This window comes from Eutrigla gurnardus (genome assembly GCF_963514095.1).
Source record: "Eutrigla gurnardus genome assembly, chromosome: 19".
Taxonomy (NCBI): Eukaryota; Metazoa; Chordata; class Actinopteri; order Perciformes; family Triglidae; genus Eutrigla; species Eutrigla gurnardus.
The window spans coordinates 20,125,048-20,147,428 of NC_139930.1; the positions used below are offsets into that span (position 1 = coordinate 20,125,048).

Below are 22,381 nucleotides of genomic sequence, written 5' to 3' on the forward strand. Positions count from 1 at the left end.
GATATATTCATGAAAAAATATTTAAAATTGTTAAAAAGGCATAAAAATCGCTCATCTCGCTTGACGCGCCTAGTCTCAGTGTAGTGAGTCTAAAACAGCCATAAAAAGCCATGGTCAACTTTTTCAGGGAAAAACAAAGTCATACTATAGCATGTCGAAAAAAAAGTGAAAAATCGACAAAATTCATAAAATGTAAAAATGATGTAAAAGTCCTAACATGTGCTTCTATATCGCGTGTCAATAAAATTTTTGTGTAGTGAGTCCAAAACAGTCATAAAAAGACTTATTCATGGCAGGCAGGTGGTTGAGTGGTTAGAGTGCATGCCATTTACCCATGTCTGCATATATGCAGCAGCCTCAGGTTCGAATCCCGGCTGGAGATCCTTTGATACATGTCACATCCCCCTCTCTCTCCCATGTTTCCTCTCTATCCACCGCTAAATACAAAGGTGTCTATGCAAGAAAATAATCTTTAAAAAAAAAAGCCTTGATCATATTGTTAAAAAAAGGTCATGCTATAGCATGTCGAAAATTCACGAAAAAGTCAGTCAGGATATATTCATAAAAAAATATTTAAAATTGTTAAAAAGGCATAAAAATCGCTCATCTCGCTTGACGCGCCTAGTCTCAGTGTAGTGAGTCCAAAACAGCCATAAAAAGCCATGGTCAACTTTTTCAGGGAAAAAAAAAGTCATACTATAGCATGTCGGAAAAAAAGTGAAAAATCGACAAAATTCATAAAATGTTGTAAAAATGATGTAAAAGTCCTAACATGTGCTTCTATATCGCGTGTCAATCAAAATCTGAGTGTAGTGAGTCCAAAACAGTCATAAAAAGGCTTATTCATGGCAGGCAGGTGGTTGAGTGGTTAGAGTGCATGCCATTTACCCATGTCTGCATATATGCAGCAGCCTCAGGTTCGAATCCCGGCTGGAGATCCTTTGATACATGTCACATCCCCCTCTCTCTCCCATGTTTCCTCTCTATCCACCGCTAAATACAAAGGTGTCTATGCAAGAAAATAATCTTTAAAAAAAAAAGCCTTGATCATATTGTTAAAAAAAAGTCATACTATATAGCATGTTGAAAAAAAAGTGAAAAATCTACAAAATTCATAAAATGTTGTAAAAATGATGTAATAGTCCTAACATATGCTTCTATATCGCGTGTCAATCAAAATCTGAGTGTAGTGAGTGCAAAATAGTTATAAAAAGGCTTAGTCATTATCCCCCCCCCCCCCCCAAAAAAAAGTCATACTATAGCACGTCGAAAATTCACGAAAAAGTCAGTCAGGATATATTCATAAAAAAATATTTAAAATTGTTAAAGAGTCATAAAAATCGCTCATATCGCTTGATGCACCAAGTCTCAGTGTAGTGAGTCCAAAACAGCCATAAAAAGCCATGATCAACTTTTTCAGGGAAAAAAAAAGTCATACTATAGCATGTCGAAAAAAAAGTGAAAAATCGACAAAATTCATAAAATGTTGTAAAAATGATGTAAAAGTCCTAACATATGCTTCTATATCGCGTGTCAATCAAAATCTGAGTGTAGTGAGTGCAAAATAGTTATAAAAAGGCTTAGTCATCTTCCCCCCCCCCCCCCCAAAAAAAAAGTCATACTATAGCACGTCGAAAATTCACGAAGAAGTCAGTCAGGATATATTCATGAAAAAATATTTAAAATTGTTAAAAAGGCATAAAAATCGCTCATCTCGCTTGACGCGCCTAGTCTCAGTGTAGTGAGTCTAAAACAGCCATAAAAAGCCATGGTCAACTTTTTCAGGGAAAAACAAAGTCATACTATAGCATGTCGAAGAAAAAGTGAAAAATCGACAAAATTCATAAAATGTAAAAATGATGTAAAAGTCCTAACATGTGCTTCTATATCGCGTGTCAATCAAAATCTGAGTGTAGTGAGTCCAAAACAGTCATAAAAAGACTTATTCATGGCAGGCAAGTGGTTGAGTGGTTAGAGTGCATGCCATTTACCCATGTCTGCATATATGCAGCAGCCTCAGGTTCGAATCCCGGCTGGAGATCCTTTGATACATGTCACATCCCCCTCTCTCTCCCATGTTTCCTCTCTATCCACCGCTAAATACAAAGGTGTCTATGCAAGAAAATAATCTTTAAAAAAAAAAGCCTTGATCATATTGTTAAAAAAAGGTCATGCTATAGCATGTCGAAAATTCACGAAAAAGTCAGTCAGGATATATTCATGAAAAAATATTTAAAATTGTTAAAAAGGCATAAAAATCGCTCATCTCGCTTGACGCGCCTAGTCTCAGTGTAGTGAGTCCAAAACAGCCATAAAAAGCCATGGTCAACTTTTTCAGGGAAAAAAAAAGTCATACTATAGCATGTCGGGAAAAAAGTGAAAAATCGACAAAACTCATAAAATGTTGTAAAAATGATGTAAAAGTCCTAACATATGCTTCTATATCACGTGTCAATCAAAATCTGAGTGTAGTGAGTCGAAAACAGTCATAAAAAGGCTTATTGCAGGCAGGCAGGCAGGTGGTTGAGTGGTTAGAGTGCATGCCATTTACCCATGTCTGCATATATGCAGCAGCCTCAGGTTCGAATCCCGGCTGGAGATCCTTTGATACATGTCACATCTCCCTCTCTCTCCCATGTGAAAAGTGCGGAGTTCAACAGCACCACCACGTCACGTCGTAACGGCATTCAGGCAGCTGCGATGACAACTGTCACTGATCTGGGTTCATTAACAGACTGTACTGTCCGTACGTCAACGTCACTCATGTGAGCCTGCTTTTAGTGTATGCTCGACACAGAGACAGCAGGCTACTAGTTTGTAAGCTACCTGGCTCTAGCAGTTCGCGTTAGCGGCTTATAGTCACTCACGTTAAGTTAACGTTAGTAAGCTGGTCAAAATTGATCATGGATACATTTGTTTTTAAACGTCGTCGGACGGAACAACAGATGGCGGTGGCGGGCGTGTTGGATAAAACTACGGACGCACCGTTGACACCTGCAGGGGAAGATGACCACTCGGGTCCCGGCTGTTAACGTAACTATTAACGTTTCGCTGTCTCTGTCTCTCTCTCTCACAGTGTGCGTGTTTATAGCTGCGGGAGGGTGTTGTCAGCGCCGCCGCCAGGATTCAATTTCAATGTACGCACAGAAACGGCAAATACAACAACAAATGGCAAAATACTTTTTTAAGACAAAATCTAATGTTTTCAGTATCAGTGAAATCAGTAGTGTATATCATGGTGATAGGCCCCGTTGCAAATAGTTTTTTGTGCCCTCCATCCCCGACCTAAACACAAGCGCACGCTTGTGAGCACTCCACGCACGCACACACACGCTTGGACACGCACGCACAGTACGGTATGATAACTCTGCCGGCCCGGGGAGAGAGACATGCATCGGCTCGGCCCACAGTGCTCAGCAGCAGAGAGGTGACGAGACTAGAGCCGAGCTGTATTGTGTAGTGGAGAGGGGCCAACACACGCTATGCGTAATTGCGCACACACGCGCGATCGTCCTCTCAAATGCGGCTGCATCCGGCCCGGTTCAGCTGCATCAAAACTTTTTTTTTCCACCTTCAAAAAAAGTCCTCCCAGTGCGTACTGGATTCCGGCTGGCAGCACCACTGGGTGTTGTTATATATTCACATTGAAATTCTGACATTGATTTGAGCCCCACCGTAGTTGAACCAGAAAAAATACTCTGGCGCCGCCACTGGACAGGCGCCAGCCGTGGCGGTGGCCGGTGACGACCCGCGGCGTTGGCGGTGGCCGGGGACGGCCGGGGACGACCAGGGACGACTGGCAAGGTGGCGGTGGCCTGGGACGACCCGCCCCGTGGCGGTGGCCAGGCCAGGCCAGGCGGTCCGACACGTCAGGCGGTCGTAGCACTTACCGAGTTACGTGCCATGCGAGGGCCTGTTATCACTGCTCGTTTGAAAATGAAATTTTAATTTGAAAATGTGTTCCGTTCAAATAAAGCGTTGGAAAGAATGCATATGTGATGAATAGTAAGCGACAAGACGACAAATCAAAGCACCGCTGCCAAATCGCAGTTAAAAAAAAACTAAACAAAAAACCACGACACAATGTTCAGACTTCAGTCCATTTTTATTGAATTACTTGACAGTGAGCCATAATTTCTTTTTCACATCCTCGATACACCACAGAGGACTCATGGGTAAGAGGACTATCGGTTGTCTATGAGGGGACATGCACAGACGCATACATGCATGTGGACACACACTCACACACACACACACACACACACGAACGATATTGTGCTTTTACAGAAATCCCGTTATAATTGACTCTGAGGTTTATTCCTGATGATCCAGGAGACGCTGAAGAGTTGATTCCCAGTTTCTGACACACTGATTTACACACACACACACACACACACACACACACACACACACACACACACACACACACAGAGCTAAATGCTCTACATCACACTGATAACTTGGTTTCTTATTTAAATGATCCCTTCTTGGTTTCAGATGGAATATAAAGTTAAAATAGCTACTTATCGATGTTTTTCTTTTCCAGTTTTAGAACATATTAAGACAGAGGATTGTTTTAATGCAGTTGTTGGTCATCATCTATGGCACAAGGTTGTTTTTTTTGGGGGGCCGACCATTATTGTAGATTGCTGACGCACAAGTCTCCTCTTTATCTAAACAGCAAGTGTGCGACCAGTAAAGGGTGATATTATTGCTTCACTGCTTCTCGTGCACACAACAACAACAACAACAACACTATAGACTCTACAGACGGGTTTTGCGCAGTGTACTGTTGTGTGTAATTGCTTTTCCTACTCCATAACCGTGAACGACGATGCTACTCTGCAGGCTGCTGCCAAGCGTCGCACTTCACTATATAGTTGTGTGTTACAGGTGTCACAGGTGTCACAGGTACCGATGCTACAGCAGCCGTAAAGAATGACAACTCCGGTGTCTATTTGACAAAAAAACAAAAAAAACACACACACACATCCACCTTTACAAGCCTTGCACTTTGATTTCCAGCTACACCCGTACAATACGACAGTGACTTCAAAACATCGAGATAACCGCGTCCCGTTGAGGATGTTTGGGTTTAAGAGCTGCTGGCACCGGCTGGTCCGCTGGGGAGGAACAAAAACATAAAAGATGGGTTACTTTATGTGTGGGTGACAGACTGCTGACACAGGGCCATTTTTTTTTTTTTTTACTCTTCCATGCGTGAACTTAAACATCTTTAGAGGACTCACTCTGTTCTGCCTGCTGCTGTTATTGGCTCCAGTCCCAGCAAGAAACTATTCCGTCTTGAATGAAAGCAAAAGTAAAGTGGTTGTTAGAGCAGAATTTATTGCCGTGACGGGTTGCAATGCGCCGGTGTGTGTGGTGAATTTGAAGACGTGCCGTTGGGATTCAAAGGCTCAATTAATCAGCCGGAGAATAGCGTGAATTTACGGTGTCGTTCCAACATTAAATATCAAGTGTAATGGATCACTCTGCAATAAGGACCTGCTCATTTATTTTTACTTTTAATGATAAATTAGATGGAAACTATGCATTAAGCATCTTTGGCAACTTTTTTTTTTTCTCTGTGTGTCCTTCCTGTAATTGGAACCACAGCCAAATCCAGTTGGTCCTCAGCCAGCAGAAGAGCCCTCGTGATCTAAAAGTGAGCCATCTGATAAATGAGCGCTCCAGCCAAGGATAAAACTAAGGCAGAGGGGAAATAACGGGAGTCGATGCTTACTTTGAGTTCTCTGCAGCTTCCTTCAGTTCCTTGTCAAGTCTGGAGGTGAGAGTTCAAATGAGAAGATGAATATGAAGTCATTTAATAAGACGAGTCGGGGCTCGGAGAAGGTGGGATTGCTGCAGCGTTTTGGGGATTTGGAGGGGACTCACCTAATGATGCATTCTGGGATCTGGATGGAGTCCATGGGGATGGATTCTTGTAGTTCGTCCAAACTGTTCACGTACTTAATCTTACTGCTGAACTTGGTGCTGTGACAAGAGCAACATGAACACACACACACAAGCATAAAAATAAGTGCAATGGCAGGAACATGAAAAGTGCAGTGAAACTAACCACCTTGGCATAAAAAGAACTCAATTAGTCAGTTTCATTTTTTTCATGACTTTCTTCGACATTTTATACTGATTTTTTTCATTACTTTTTCTACGTACTATACTATGACCTTTTTCATTACTTTTTTCGACATACTATACTATGAATTTTTTCATGACTTTCTTCCACATTTTATACTGACCTTTTTTCATTACTTTTTTTGACGTACTGCACTGTGACTTTTTTCATGACTTTATACTATGACTTTTTTCAACGAAAAGTCATGAAAAAGTCATTGTATAAAATGTTGAAAAAAGTTGAGGGATATAGTATGTAAAAAAATCATGAAGAAAGTAATAGTATAGTACGTCGAAAAAAGTCATTAAAAAAAGCCGAAGTATAAAATCTTGCAAAAGTCATAGTATCAAATTTGGCAAAAAATTTTTTAAGTCAAAGTATAAAATCTAAAAAAAAAAGTAATAGTTTAAAATTTAGAAAAAAGTCATGTAAAAAAAGTAATTGTATAAAATGTCGAAGTCATGAAAAAAGTAATTTTATAAAATGTTGAAAAAAGTCATGAAAAAAGTCAGTATAAAATTTAGAAAAAAGTCACGAAAAAATGTATTGTATAAAATGTTGAAAAAAGTCATAGTATAAAATTTAGAAAAAAAGGCATGAAAAAAGTCAAAGCATAAAATCTTCAAAAAGGTCATGGTATAAAATTTTGAAAAAAGTCATGTAAAAAAAGTCATTGTATAAAATGTCGAAAAGTCATGAAAAAAGTAATGGAAAAAAGTAATTTTATAAAATGTCGAAAAAAGTCATGAAAAAAGTCAAAGTATAAAATCTTGAAAAAAGTCAGATAAAATTTAGAAAAAAGTCACGAAAAATTAATTGTATAAAATGTTGAAAAAAAGTCATGAAAAAGTCATAGTATAAAATTTAGAAAAAAAGTCATGAAAAAAGTCATGGTATAAAATTTTGAAAAAAGTCATGGTATAACATTTTGAAAAAAAGTCATGTAAAAAAAGTCATTGTATAAAATGTTGAAAAGTCATGAAAAAAGTCATGAAAAAAGTAATTTTATAAAATGTCGAAAAAAGTCATGAAAAAAGTCAAAGTATAAAATCTTGAAAAAAAGTCAGTATAAAATTTAGAAAAAAGTCACGAAAAAATTAATTTTATAAAATGTTGAAAAAAGTAATGAAAAAGTCATAGTAAACATTTAGAAAAAAAGTCATGAAAAAAGTCAAAGCATAAAATCTTCTAAAAAGACATGGTATAAAATTTTGAAAAAAACTCATTGTGTAAAATGTAAAAAAAAACTCATTGTGTAAAATGTAAAAAAAAGTCAGGAAAAAAGTAATAGTATAGTACGTAGAAAAGTCGTACAAGTATAAAAAAAAATCTTGAAAAAAGTCACAGTATAAAATCTCGAAAAAAGTCAGTATGACATTTCGAAAAAGTCATCGTATAAAATGTCGAAAAAAGTAGTGAAAAAAAGTCATTGTATAAAATGAAGAAAACAGTCATGAAAAAAGTCATAATATAAAATCTCAAAAAAGAGGAATGAAAAAGTAATTGTGTAAAATTTTGAAAAAAAAGTAGAACATTTAAAAAAAAATGTCATTGTATAAAACAAAATTAGGAAAAAAGTCAGTTTACTTTGTTGAAAAAAGTAATGAAAAAAATCATAGTTAAATATGTCAAAAAAGTCACAGGGACAACAGGGTGTTTTTACCTGATGAAGGGCTTGGTAATGGCTAGAATAGTCCTGATAAACCACGACGGATGGAGAATGATGAAGGATTTCAAATTCTTCCTGAGCCTGAAGAAAACGCAATATCACATGTTGGGTGCATTTATGGCCACATTGCACTTTTAACATTTTTTTAAAATCTGTCACAAGATGGTGGCGTTAACACACAACAGACCTCCTGTCGATCATCTGATAGCATTTCTTCAGCCAACCGAGGCCGGGCATTCTTCTGTGAGGTGTTGCTCCGTTCAGGTACACGATCATGTAGTCCTCCGCCACCATCAGCTCCAGTGTGCTGATCACATAGCTGAACACACACAACACAAGCAATTGATCAACGAGGACAATATCATTGTAGTTCTGAAAACAAGCATCACGTCATCATGCCCCTTGAAAAACTCTTGGGGAAAGAGTTTCAGGAACAATGTCAGTCTTTAAAAGGTATCATTATTAATAAGTGTGTGGTGGTGGCGTGACATCTAACTTTTCTCTTCATATTTTGCTGCTTTCTGAAAATAAAATTTCTCTTTATTCCCTCTACATCTCACTCGACCACTCAACACCAACCAGCATATGAAGCGCATTAAACATTTAACAATATATTTGTCAAAATGGTGAGCTGCGAGAGCACACATACTTGTATTTTTATTTTAAGAAATATCTCTCCTATGAGATCAGCTTTGAGAAATTGGATTCTCAAACGTTGCTTCGTGGATGAGCTGTTTTCCTTTTGTTCTCCTGCATCCGTCTCAGCCGCTCAATCAGACCTACACCTTTTCTAAAAATCCAATACTGCGATTCACACCAAAGAAAATGTTATCTCATTCTCATTCCCGTCTCCCTCAGCAGAGAACATTTTCATCTCCTTTGACAATATTCTCAGCGAGCGCAGTCCTCTCAAGTTCCCTCCATAACTCCTCTAACTTGGACGACTTTGGGCTCACTCCCGACTCTCGCCCAACGTCGCTCTCCAGCTTACAAAATCAACACGGCTGATCCACTCGGTTTCGTGACCACTGCGATCATCTCCCACTGACATCAAGCAGCATAACCGTTCACCCCCCAGCTACAGTCAACTCCTCCTCGCAAGGACTCGGACCCCCCCGAGCCATCTGGCACAGGAAAGTGCAGACGCTATGGTTTACCTCCTTTCATTTCCCTCCAAAACTCTCAGATATGCCAGCTTACTCAATATCTTTCACAGAACAGCTTGTGGGATCCCAATCGCACTGTCCAACCATGAAATGCAACCGTGCCAGCATCACAGCGGAGACACCGACACGGGAGGTCTCCCCGCAAACAAGCCGAGACTTTCACTTTATTTCTAGCACTTTATTTTGGGAGTTTTACTTGCAAAGATCGGATCGATGATGCTGACATGTTGATGTTGAGCAGGAATGTTCACAGACTAAGTTTAGCGTCTTCATGAGTAAACGATTGGTCAATTAACACGACAAGCACATTTGAGCTGAGGCGGAGTGTCTTTAGTACTCATGATGTCACCGGGTGAGATCGCCAAAGTAAGAGCTTTGTCCTCTGGGGACAAAATTAAATGTCTCAACAACTAGCGGATGGATTTCATGAAAGACATTCATGCTCCCCGCAGGTTTGATTGCAGAACCTTTGCTGATCCTTAACCTTTCACCTGACACATCAGGTCAAAATTTAAATTTTGAGTTTTGACCAAAACTGTATATTAGACAAAACTTAAAAAGTGGATCAGTGTATATAAAGTGTTGGAAAAATGAGTGTGTTTTCAGGACAAAACTCACAGGAAAAGGTTCTCCATTATGTCATGGTAGTCCTCTCTGTCGCTGTCTGGCAGGAAACAGGCAGCAAACACGATGATGGCATTCACTCCGTTGCTATAGTAGCCTTGATAGAAAAACACAAAAAAACAAAAGCAAAAAGGGTTAACTTGACCTTGCTCCATTGTGGATGAGAGCTTATAGCCTTAATTAGCATAGTTTTCATTATTTGATTGCTCCCTTATTTCCCTCTTTTTTTTGTTCCATTTATCTGCCAATCTGTGTCTCTTTTGTCCGACTGTCTCTCTCGCTCTCGTTTCCTCTCAGTACTTTTCAGACTAATGTCATTTTCCTTTCATTCACCAGCCCATTCATCACCAGATTTGGTGTCACTCACACAGAGGGGCTATTATTTAAATGACAGCTCTCATAATATTTTCAGGGACAGACTTTCTTTTTCTGTTTACCCCAAAAAAGAAGACCTTGCACTACCTGGCCATGGCCCTGTAGGGTTTTAGATGGCCCTCATCCTCTATCAAGCTCAATGCAGTTACATCAGACCGGCGATCCAGCGGGGGGAACCCTGACAGGCGCACACAGCTGGCAGCCGAGCAGATATCTAATTGATGCGGTGGAAAAGAGGCTGCTGACTCTCCCGGACAGATGAGAGCGAGAGAGTTTCTGCATGTATGGATCAACCCTGTTTTATGCATCGTCATCATCAGAGCTGGGAGGCTCGTTAGCTCTTCATAGCAGCGACCCTCCAAGCAAGGTGTTAATCTCGTCAGTCAACAGATGAAAAACAAAACCCCTGACGTGGAGACTTCCCTCTCCGACAGGCTTATGTAATACTCATCAGCTGGCTCCAGCTACAGTCTGTTATTCCTCATTTCTGTTCGGGGGGGTGTTGGCCCGCCGCCAAGGTAAGACGAAGCACTTTCCAAAACCAGAAACCATCCTGCCATCTCGTTAACTAAGAAGTGGCCGGCGCCAGCTCCAAGACAATAGCCGATTGTGATACAGTAGACGGGAGATTATGACTTTCTATAATATGCTGTTACTTCTGGAATCAGATACCTTCCTCCGGCCTGCTGTAAACTGGAATGGAAAATGTTTAGCGAACAATTCCAATCCTCGCGTAATTAAACTGGTTGTTTACTTCCGCGTCTTTGTGCCTGCAACCCTGACTTCATAGAACGGGACTTTTAATGAACACTGGACATTGTAGGGAAAGTATTGAAGGATAGGTTCACATTTTGTATCTTTAAAAAACACTCCCATGCGTGTGTGTGTGTGTGTGTGTGTGTTGCTATAATTGTAGATAGGAGGCTTCAGTTAGAGAAATCAAGAAGACAATTATGTGTTCTTCAAAAAAAAAAGAGAAGTTTTCCTTTTTTTTTTGTCAAACATTCTATTTTCTACATCAATAATGAACCTAAACTCAATCAAATTATGTTTTATATGAAAAGTATCCATTCCCACCTTAAAGAGTTACTACATTAGATTGGAATTACATTCTAGCATCTTTAAGGACAATAAAAACTGAAATTAAATCTCTTTTACTACCAAAACACAAATGAGGCGTAGGCGAGTTTGTGTCTGCGGTTCTTCCTCCTCCTCCTCCTCCTCCTACTGAGAAAACACTCAGGCCTGTATGTTGCCTGCTAAGAAAAGCCTGCAAATCACTCGCAACTGCTCTGTAGCTTAATTGCTGTGAGCGCACCGTAATACTGAAGGCAATTTATGAGCACTTTGATCAACTCGGCTGATCCCATTTTAATTTTAGTGGCTGGACATTAAGAGGAAACTCTAGAGAGAGTTAAGTGAATTAATCAAACATGGTTCTGAAAAGTAAGAGGACATGTCCCCCCCCTATTCCAAGCAGAAATGAAGCCCTTTCACATACTGCAGGTATGTGAGTTCTCCTTTAAGTCAGACCTGAAACGAATGTGGACCACGTCCCGTTAAGAATGATTTCTGAGCCAATATTGAGGATGTTGTTTGTGTAAATACAGGTTTAATAGTCACCTCCGTGGGAGATGACTCTCATGTAGGGCTCGATGACCTTCATGTTGATGCGGTGCTCCTGCTCCCCGATGACGACCGTCCTCCACAGTTTCCCGTCCTGGCGCTCCTCCTCGGCGCTGTACGTCGGGATGGGGTTGTAAGGCTCGCTTGCCCCGCTCCTATTGGCTGCGTTGGGGTCTAACGGGAGAACAAAATGATGCACAGGTGTCACTGACATCACGACTGATGTCTCTGCTGTGTCCAGGAAGTCAATACCAATACCAGAGCCCTGAAACTGAAGCAGCTGAATGGAATTCAGCCGTTAAATTTGTATTATTTTTATCACCAGTGCTTTTCCTACTGTGACGTGTCAAAATGTCTGCAGTGATAAAAGAGACTTAAAGAGGACATAACTAACTTTTTACATGCAGGATCATATTTCTGCACACGACTTCTTGCAGGGGGCGGGGCTTCAATAGAAAAGCGCTTAAAATGGAGTGATTCAGATAAAGGGAAAATTTAATATATTCCAAAAATGATGCATGTTAAACGTACAAATACTGAAAATGTTCTCTTTAAATTCAGTCGACTTTGGAGGCTTAAAGAATCATGATATAAAACCCGATGCGTTATAATAACAGGGAGTCAAACTGGCATTGCGTCTGGAAGGACCCACCTTCCCAGTCCATTTCATGGTCCGTGTAGTCCAGGTAATCCCCCTCATCGGGGGTGTCCAGGTCGTCGACGTTAATGTCCAGATCGTCTGGCGTCTCTCCCAAGTCGTCCTCGCTCTGGTCCAGGGACAGGCTGATACGAGGGGCCGATAGCTTCTTCCTTTGGCTGGGACCCCCTTGTAAGGGAAGAGAGGTTGGAGGGACTGCAACAACAACAAAAACACACACAAACAGTCAATCTCCTGGATCTTTATTTATCATTATTTACATTTCTTAACGGTGGGTTCAGACTCACCTGGTCTCCCTTCGCCCCCCTCAGAGTTCATTTTGCTCTCTGATGCCGGGTCCATCCCCAGGAGGACCTTAAAGAAGATCATCACAGTTATTAAACATGACACAACAAATCTGGAGAGAATCCAGACTATTACCTGAGGATCCTTCATCAGACCTTTCTGTTTAAATGGTTTTATTTAACCCTTAATTAGACTTTTGAGCCCTAATCTCATTTTTAGGGAGAAAGACCAGTTATTGAATTCACTTGTGCCAAACTACATTTGTTTTGCTTTTTATTCCACTGCAATTATTTGATCGCTTTAATCCAAATTACTTTACAAATTGACATTTGACGTATAAAACATACGCTAGTTGTAAATTATGATGCATTGTTGCTTCAGCAGTATGTAAAATAGTTAAAATGACCTTGATCAACAGTAAAATGCGACTTAGATATGAATGCATCAGTAATAATAATGCTAAATATATATAACAGTAGAACACTTATAGGAGGCGGGGTTTTTTGCGAGAACTTATATACTTCGATACTTACATACATATATTTGACTTCAATGACATTTCCAATGCATATCTTTTCCTTATACTGGAGTATATTATATTACTTTTACATAATTCAAAAATGTATTGTTTGGACTAGAAATAGCAGAGCTAGAGCAATAAATGGGCTTGTTTTGAGATTATTTAGAAACAGTGTCACCATGATATAGTTTGTCCAGCAGAGAGCACTGGCAAGTTTATTTAGCTGTCAAATTTGTAGCTTAGTATGAATCTGTAAAAAACACAAAACACAAACAAACGATCGTATGAACACCATTATGGATCTCGTGTTCATGTTGAAAGATTACCACGGGCCAACATCAATTAAGATCACTAATTGGCCTCCGTCCTTAGTTTGCTGGCACACTAAAAGCGTCGGTACATGAATGCAGCACGTGTTAACACACTGTGAAGGACGCTATTGATTTGATCTATAGATCTATTTTACTGATAGACTTCCAGAGAACAAGGTGGGGGGGGGGGGGGGGGGAGGTTAAAGGTCATCTTCTCCCTGTGAATAATCCTTCCATTCAAACTGGAGGAGGGGGAGGACGTGGAGGGGTGGGAGAAAAGGGGGAGGGGGGGGGCTTGTTACATCATGACAAGCTCATTCCTCCCCCTCCTCGCTGTCTTTTTATAGTGCTGATTCAAAATGAATGCGTGCACGCTGGCATGAGCAGAGATTGGACAGAGATGCAAATTCACGGTGAGTCACGTGTGCATGAAAACGAAACATCCGTGTTCCTCAGAGGAGGAGGAGGAGGAGGAGGAGGAGGAGGAGGAGGAGGACTGCCTGCAACAAGGAAGATGTGATCGTTCTAACAGCTGATGTAGGAACATCCTGGATGGCTGATGACGTCATGCTGACAATTCACAGATTACAACATGTCCAGTAATGTGAATAAATAGATAAAACACACACAATGACACACACGCTCCGACGTAGCAGAATGATAAAATGAAGCATCAGCTGTTATGCATCCTCCATGGAGGATGCTGAGCTGCTTCGCATCCACTTCCACAGCCCAGTGCTGATGACAGCAGCCCCTCCCTCCCTCTCGCTTCCTGTCTGCCGGCTGTGAGGGAGAGGGGGGGGGGAATACAAGAGCAAAAACCCCTTTCTCTTCTTTTTATCTTTTATAATAAACACAATGTACTCACCAGTGCCGGGGCTCGGGAATCTCTGTCCTCCTGGTGTCTCAGAGCATGGATGTACTTCCAAGTTCACCGCCTATTTCCCTTTTTTTCCCCTCTCTCTCCAGCCTCTCGGTGGAGATGCTCAGCTTACAAACAGCTCACAGCTTCCACCATTTTGTGGTCACGTGATCTGGGCCACTACCAAATAAGGGCGATCACCTGCTGTAACGGCTCTCTGCACAGCAACTTCCTCAGGCAGTGCAACTGAATGGAGAAATATAGGAGGAGTTGTATCTGTGGGTTATAATCCTCCACTAGAGTGTGTGTGTGTGTGTGTGTGTGTGTGTGTGTGTGTTCGGGGGGGGCAGTAATGTGGGGCTGTTGTTAACGCCTGACAGTAGATTTGCAGCTACAAGGTTATATTAGCCCCTTGGGGGGAAAAGAAAGAAAAAAGCAATAACAATCAGAAATGAGAACATTGTCGTGTGCTGATGATTTTAACACACTTGTAAGAAAATAATGACTGATCCGAAGCAAATATGTGATGCTTACCCTGTTCCCCTATTGGCCTGTCTACAAGGCTGCAAATGTGTCCATTATATTCTGCATGAACTCTTCAACCCCTCACACAAGTAATCTACTGTACGGCTGATAGAATCAACAGCACCTCGAGTCTCTCTCTTCCCCTCTCTGTTTGTTCTCACTCCTTTCACTCACCGCTGTTCAGTCCCAGCAGGAAGACAGGAAGACAGGAAGACAGGAAGACAGACCTTTGCACATTGTTGACCACTGTTAAGTACAAAGGTTGCCACGCCTGGTTTCCCTCCAGCATGTTAGCAGACGAGATCATACATTTATGCAGGGAAGCCTCTTTGTCATATACATATTTTTAATGTCAATAAAAATTAAAAACAAAAAAAAGGTTCTGTGCAAAGTGACAATGTAGAAGAATCCAAATTACAACTTACATGCTTTTTAAATATATCTATATTTAAAAATGGGTGTCGCATACATAAACAGACATCAGTATAAATATAAAGCTAAAGGCACTCTAGTTCCCCTACAGACTATTCTTTTACTGACTCCTCCCGGAGCTGGAAGGCAGGGTTGCATTCTTAATAGACCGGTTTGATACCATGCAGTGTCGATCAAACAGCACTTATATGAAAGGAAACCCCTCTGTTAGAGCGCTTCAGCGCGACGATTAACTGAGATTGCAGTTTCCCATTCTTCTCCTGCAGCGACAGAAAATATCCATTTCTAGCATTTATTAAGAAACGGCACATTCTCGTTATGTTTCATAACAGAGATAAACGTCCCTTACCTGACTCCGCCATCTGACAGCACACAACTGATACAATAAAAATGTCCATAAGTGTGACACGTGTGAGGCCTCCTTCGTTCCTAAAGGTGAAACCGTCCTTTTCGTCTTCACTCCAGGTTGAACTTCTCCAGGTTCTCCCTGAGGAGGGTGTCTTTGACGGCTTTGAAGACCACCCTGATGTTCTCCGTGTCCGTCGCACAGGTGTAATGTTTGTAAAGGCATTTAGGGTGGCCATTGTGCTTCTCCACGTACATCTGCAGGATGAACTTCTCTGCAGATCTGGCGTCACACTTAGGCCCTGTGGAGGGGGAAGAGGTCAGAAGGTTGTGTCTGAAATCACACCTTTGTTCACTCTTTACCCAAATTTATTTTTTTTGTTCCATTGTGGGGTTTCACACTGACAATCTGCTGATTATATTCGTGATTAATCAGTTCATGTACAACATGGGAGTGGTGAGGAAACAGTCTGATCCTTTACTTAAAAACACTTTAAATACTCTGTTACAAGTAAATGTCCAGCATTCAAAATGTTTAAGTTAAAGTATGTCAATAAAATATAAGAGCTTAAAGAATTAAAAGTAAAATGACTCCATTGCATATACAGTTTAAAGGTAGTTTAATGTGTAACAAAGCATTTAAAAAGCTCTTTATATGTTGTGTTTGTTGTGTTTTAACTAGTGGCTGTGCATCATGGTAATGAATGGAAAAGTACAATATTTCCCCTTCAAAACTCAAGTAAAGTACCTTTAAATTAAAAAAAATATAAAAATTTAAAACAATCACAGTTTGACAAAGCCCAAAGCGATCTCTTCAAATTGCTTGTTTTGTTTGACCAACAGTCCAAAACAATAAGGAAATCAATTTTCTGTCGACAAATCTATTAAAGGGCTTCGGCTCTGCTCAGAACAAAGACAGACAAGTCGAATCAAATAAAACGCCAGTTACCAGTGAAGGCCGGGAAGTAGGTCGCCAAATGAGAGCGTGTGATCTTCTCCTCCAGCAGGTCCTTTTTGTTGAGGAAGAGGATGGTGGAGGACTCCTGGAACCAGCGGTACGACAGGATGGTCTTGAACAGGGCGAGGCTCTCTCTCAGTCGGTTCTGTGGCGGGAGGAGGAGGAGGGAAGTCGTGAATGCAGGAACTCAAATCAGCAGTTTGAAGCGGAGTGAACAGGTTTCTACCGTACATCGTTCTTGCTCTCGTAGAGGACTTGGTCGTACTCGCTGAGGGCCGCCAGGAAAATGATGGAAGTGACGTTCTCGAAACAGTGGATCCATTTCCTCCTCTCCGAACGCTGACCGCCTACATCCACCATCCTGCACAACACACAGCCACATACAACAATACTTAAGTTGTTAAAGGAACAGTCTGTGAGGTTTAAGAAGTATACATATGTGCTTTCTTGCTGAGATTTAGATGAGAAGATGCTAAATATGAAGCTAAAGCTTAGCTTAGCATAAATGCTGCAAAGCAGGGGGGAACAGAAAACTACCAAAAAGTCTTAAATAAATTTGGTTTTTTTTTGTCACTACAATACAATTCTTCTTCCTTTTACAGAACATTTCATTTTCCTTAGATTTCTGCTGTGGTTCCCTACCTGAAGATGACTTTTGAAAGGTCAAAGGGGTACTCTATGATCCCCGTGGTGGGGACCCTGACCCTCAAGATGTCCTGCAGTGTGGGGATGTAGAACAGGGCTGAGATTCTGTCCAAGTCGCTCAAGTAACTGAAAAGTGAACAATAAATCCATCATCATCATCATCCAGAAATATGCACAATGATTATTTTGTCAGCATGAATCCTCACACTGCAAAAAGCTTTGTTTTCTCTGGAAAAGCCTGGGATTTATATAGAAGTCTTACTATTTGGCGGAATCGGATAACTGGAACTCCCTCCTGCGGTCGTAGCACATTTGAACGCCGTGGTCGTTCCACACTCGTCTAATGGCGTCCACCTGCCAAACCTCCAGAACGGACACCTGGTCCGCTTCCACCTGGCTCAGCTTGTGTGCGTGGATCTGACACAAATTACACATATTACTGACATATTGGACTATTAGGAGGGTGAGAAATGCAACAGGACTGATGTGGTCAAAGTGGTCTACACTTGGTCGGTTGGTCCACCATTCTGGTCCAGATTGAAATACCTCAACAGCTACTGGATCGATTGCCAGGATATTTTGCACAGGCATTCATGGTCCCCAGATTATAAATTCCAAATGATGACTCTTTTTCTCCAGCGCCACCAATAGGTGGACATAAGGCTTGCTGATTTATTTATTTATTAATTTTGTATATCTTATTTATTTTAATCTTATTGTCTTTTTAGCTCATCGTTTCTCCTGCTCTTTTGATGTGTATGTGTATGTGATGTGTATGTGTGTGATGTGTATGTGTGATGTGTATATGTGTGATGTGTATGTGTGTGATGTGTATGTGTGATGTGTATATGTGTGATGTGTATGTGTGTGATGTGTATGTGTGTGATGTGTTTATGTGTATGTGATGTGTATGTGTGTGATGTGTATGTGTATATGTGTGATGTGTATGTGTGTGATGTGTATATGTGTATGTGAAGTGTATGTGTGTGATGTGTATGTGTGTGATGTGTATATGTGTGTGTGATGTATATACGTGTATGTGTATGTGTGTGGTGTGTATGTGTGTGATGTGTATGTGTGTGATTTGTATATGTTTGATGTGTATGTGTGATGTGTGATGTGTATATGTGTATGTGATGTGTGTATGTGTGTGATGTGTATATGTTTGATGTGTATGTGTGTGATGTGTATGTGTATGTGATGTGTATGTGTGTGATTTGTATATGTTTGATGTGTATGTGTATATGTGTGATGTGTATATGTGTATGTGATGTGTGTATGTGTGTGATGTGTATATGTTTGATGTGTATGTGTGTGATGTGTATGTGTGTGATGTGTATATGTGTATGTGATGTATATACGTGTATGTGTATGTGTGTGGTGTGTATGTGTGTGATGTGTATGTGTGATTTGTATATGTTTGATGTGTATGTGTGATGTGTGATGTGTATATGTGTATGTGATGTGTGTATGTGTGTGATGTGTATATGTTTGATGTGTATGTGTGTGATGTGTATGTGTATGTGATGTGTATGTGTGTGATTTGTATATGTTTGATGTGTATGTGTATATGTGTATGTGATGTGTGTATGTGTGATGTATATGTGTGTATGTGTGATGTATATGTGTGTATGTGTGATGTATGTGTATGGATTTTAATGTGTTAAAGCACTTTGTAAACTTCTGTTTTTAAAGGTGCTATATAAATAGTTATTATCAATAAATAAAGTTATTATCAATAAATAAAGTTATTATTCATAGTTTTGAGCGCCATCATCGGGTCAAAAATGTTAATTCATATAATATTTTGGTTCATGGCCTGCAAAATGCTAATGCTTCGTAATCACCAGATGTTATCGTGTATAAGCACGTTAGCACGCCAACGTTAGCATTTAGCTGCTAGCATGGCTGCAGACGCTCGTTGGTCTTGTTATCCCATCAGTGACACATGGAATGCTATGAAAAACACACACACAAAAAGGTTGTTTCTCACAATGTTCTGGTCGTCAACATAATTGATCTGTAGGGTCGCCATGGCGTTGATCAGCGCCTGGATGGCCGCGACGATGTTCTGAAACACGAGCCGAGTGAAACCTTCCCTGTCGGCGTCGGTGTATCCGCGGCCGTGGATGATCCTCATCTGTTTGATGAAAGTGCTCTTCCCACTTTCACCGGTCCCTAGGCAAAGGATGTGAATGAAACCCAAGGATGAAAAATGGAATGAGATCAAAGCAATGCCAGAAATAGGACACGAAGAAAAAAAAAATAGAAGGAATCTAAACTTCAATCGGTTGCAGCTAAACAGGATTTCAGCAAATAAACAACAACAAAAGCTGCATTCTTAAGAATGAAAGAATATTCTCAGAGGTTTCACTGATTTGAGGTTTTTCCCCCCCAAGCTGTAGATGTGAGTAAGCGTACCTGAATGTGTGTATATTTACTTGATTTCTTCAGATGTATGAGCCAAGCTTCATTTAGAGATTTGTTTCTCTAAATGACTGATGTCATTGCTCAGATATTACATCATGCATAGCTGCAGGTACACACACTCATTTACTTTGATTTACGACGTATTTGCATGACAAAAACTGATTGAGAACAAACCCAAATGATTAAACACAGAGTGGACCAAAACTAATTATGAAAAAGACTAAAACACAATATAAATGAATTACCAAAAAAACACACAGAAGGTTTGTGTCTGGTCCATGCAAATCCATCAACAGCCGCGTGCCCTTGAGTGGAACGGCGTCCTGCCGTCTGGTTGTTAATTACTCCCGATATCAGTGTCAGCCAAGCGCCTAAATTGCCTAAAAATGTTAACCATTAGACTGACCTTTCAAGGAGGATTTTTCAATCTGCAAACTCAAGTTGAAGTTTAAAGCAGTGCTGACCTTTAAACAAAGTCCTTCGTGCGTAGTTTCCAACAGACCCAACAGTCAAGTTGTTTCTAAGTGGCTTTTTTTTATGGATTTTTGGTCAAAAGAGCTCACGGAAAGCTGCGATGCATTTCATACAACTGGTGGTTAAATGTGGCTTTGCACCAAAAAAAACAATTAGAAATCAAGGCCGCATCCGTTGTATGGACCTAAAGCTTCTACAATGAAGCGTTATTATCGGAGACTCTTGTTAGTAAACCATAGAGCTGGGCTTCACAAACTATTCAAGGAATGCAAAGTTAACCTGTAACTGCTCTGAAAAAACGCACCGTGCAATCAAAGAACACATAACAAAGCCTTGCTATCTATTGATCCACATACTTTTGTATTTGCTGGGTTTGTTAGCTCAGGCTAACACATTACAGCTCAATGGCACTTTTGTCTGGACTGAAGGATCGCAAAACTTTTGGGTTTTGGTGAAACACAACAGCTGTTGGATGGATTTGTCAAAATTTACAAGAATACTTCACCCGCTAAATCACCTTTCATGTATAATTGTATTGCAGCGTGTTACCTTGAATAACCCGTTTTTCTTTGCGTGCCTCTAGGGTGAACAGAGAATCCAAGAAATGGACACAAGAAAATGCTTTGTTGACAAAATCTTCCATCATTGCGATCTCATGTTTGCATGTTTGCTGCAAATCTGTAGACGGCAGTGAAGGAAGTGTTTCTAATGGTAAGATTTGGATGTACGCAAGTACATGAGTTTTGCCTCCGTTTACTTCAGTTCATCAATGATTTACTCAGTTTCCAACCGGGTTCAGATTTTTCCTTCACTGCGCCGAGGCACAAAAACAAAGTTTTCCTCAAGAATTCGAGGTCCGACGAAGACCGAGTGAGTAACTGATATACAAATGGTCATTTTATGGGCTGAGTATTCCTTTCAGGTTGACAGCAGCTATTTTTGTTCACGACCCTGCAGCTGGTTAAAGAAAAACAGACTTTCAAATTTCGTGATTCACATCTTTGCTGACGACTACGGCGACTATCTTCTTAAAAAGAAACACAAGCCTCTGCCAACCTCGAGACAAATGACAACAACAGCACTTGGCAAACAGCCAATCAGATGTCAGTGGTGCAACAGGCAATCAGAGGTATTGCCAAAGTTCTTCTGGCTTGTGTGTTGGTGTTTCCCCAAACGCTTTGGGCTCACACGACGGCCTCTCGAGCCAAACGCCCTACTTAACTTGTAATGGCAAATAAGAGCTTCGATTGAGGATTCTGTGTTGATGATTATAATATTATTATTATATTATATTCATAGACAGCAGAGGATCTCAAAGCAGCGTCCCACTCAGTTGGCTACACACTCCCTTTAAAAATATATATATTTAAAATGTTTGTGTTTGAGAAAAGAAATCTTGGCCGGTAAAATATCTAATTGTTTCTCTTGAATAAACTCATTAATCAAGTCATGCAGACTCCTCCCAAACCTGCTGGCTAGTTCAACCACTCATGAAATTAACCCTCACCATCACATTGAGCTGAAAAACAAGTGTGACACAGAAACAACGCTCTTTTGGTCGCTGTAATTACATTTATCTGAGCTGCAACCATGAAATGTAGAATATTGCCATTTGTGATTGATAGGATTATTGAGTGATTTTGTACATTTATGGCATTTTGGCTACATTGAAATAGTAATAAGCAAAGTTTGATGCAATATGTGAGATTTTAAGGTTGATCATTTCCAGACATGTTTCAGTCGCACACTCACCTAGAAGCAGCAACTTCAGCTCCCGGTGAGAGTCTCTCTTGTCGCGACGAAGTTGCCTCTCTATCTCCCGGTGGATCCGGAGTCTCTCCGTCTCCTCGGCGGGCAGGCAGCACTCGTCCATCCTTCACAAGTCTACGAGGAGCCGCGTCTGGTTCACTGCGAGTCCCGGCTGACGGGGATTATTGTCAAATGAATGGATAATGACTTTTTCCCCCCCCCTCCTCTTACCTGTCTCGGAACAGGTGGCCCGGCGAGTCATTCTTCCTTGTGCAGGATCCAGTTCAGGTGCATTCCACATTCTTTGGGAGGCGGGCGGATGGGCGGGCGGGCTGCGGCTGAAAAGGCGAGTTTATGTAGACTAGCTGGAGTGTATCTGCTTACAGGTCCCTTTCTCCCTACGGATGCAGGAGGGGGAACACAATGGAGGACAGGCAGGTGCTTTGTACGAACCACTACTCTGTTTATACGAGTTAGATCTACTTCAAAACCCCGAATGAAGTCATTCAGGGACCATTTATATGAGATACAGCACTTCTAGAAAGTTGGGGAACTCTGGGGACACTTTTTTTTTTTTAAAGCAGAGGTCAA

General features: G+C 40.8%; 2 protein-coding genes across 2 annotated transcripts; both read right to left on the reverse strand.

The window, feature by feature from the left end:
• Positions 1-4,477: 4,477 nt before the first annotated feature.
• Positions 4,478-14,523, reverse strand: prune2 (prune homolog 2 with BCH domain). Its single transcript, XM_084035637.1, has 11 exons — positions 14,239-14,523; positions 12,542-12,608; positions 12,249-12,449; positions 11,594-11,770; positions 9,590-9,692; positions 7,993-8,124; positions 7,800-7,886; positions 5,896-5,994; positions 5,744-5,782; positions 5,250-5,303; positions 4,478-5,123 (listed from the first exon to the last, which is right to left on the reverse strand). Exons 2-11 carry the CDS (start codon positions 12,594-12,596, stop codon positions 5,096-5,098), a joined length of 975 nt encoding a protein of 324 aa, XP_083891763.1. The 5' UTR covers positions 12,597-12,608; positions 14,239-14,523; the 3' UTR covers positions 4,478-5,095.
• A 559-nt stretch (positions 14,524-15,082) lies between these two features.
• On the reverse strand, positions 15,083-22,060 carry LOC311030086 (guanine nucleotide-binding protein subunit alpha-14-like). The gene is made up of 7 exons (XM_084035636.1): positions 21,794-22,060; positions 19,131-19,315; positions 17,400-17,554; positions 17,135-17,263; positions 16,724-16,853; positions 16,484-16,637; positions 15,083-15,836 (listed from the first exon to the last, which is right to left on the reverse strand). Exons 1-7 carry the CDS (start codon positions 21,912-21,914, stop codon positions 15,646-15,648), a joined length of 1,065 nt encoding a protein of 354 aa, XP_083891762.1. The 5' UTR covers positions 21,915-22,060; the 3' UTR covers positions 15,083-15,645.
• Between the last annotated feature and the right edge of the window lie 321 nt (positions 22,061-22,381).

Excerpts from the sequence above, each read along its gene's own strand:
- prune2 (XM_084035637.1), bottom strand. The coding sequence starts at position 12,596 with ATGGACCCGGCATCAGAGAGCAAAATGAACTCTGAGGGGGGCGAAGGG. Across the intron at positions 11,771-12,248 it reads CCATGAAATGGACTGGGAAG|ACCCCAACGCAGCCAATAGG; the intron begins GTGGGTCCTTCC and ends TTCTCCCGTTAG. Across the intron at positions 5,124-5,249 it reads ACAGCAGCAGGCAGAACAGA|CGGACCAGCCGGTGCCAGCA; the intron begins GTGAGTCCTCTA and ends GTTCCTCCCCAG.
- LOC311030086 (XM_084035636.1), bottom strand. The coding sequence starts at position 21,914 with ATGGACGAGTGCTGCCTGCCCGCCGAGGAGACGGAGAGACTCCGGATC. Across the intron at positions 19,316-21,793 it reads GCTGAAGTTGCTGCTTCTAG|GGACCGGTGAAAGTGGGAAG; the intron begins GTGAGTGTGCGA and ends TCCTTTGCCTAG. Across the intron at positions 16,854-17,134 it reads CTTTCAAAAGTCATCTTCAG|GATGGTGGATGTAGGCGGTC; the intron begins GTAGGGAACCAC and ends TGTGTTGTGCAG.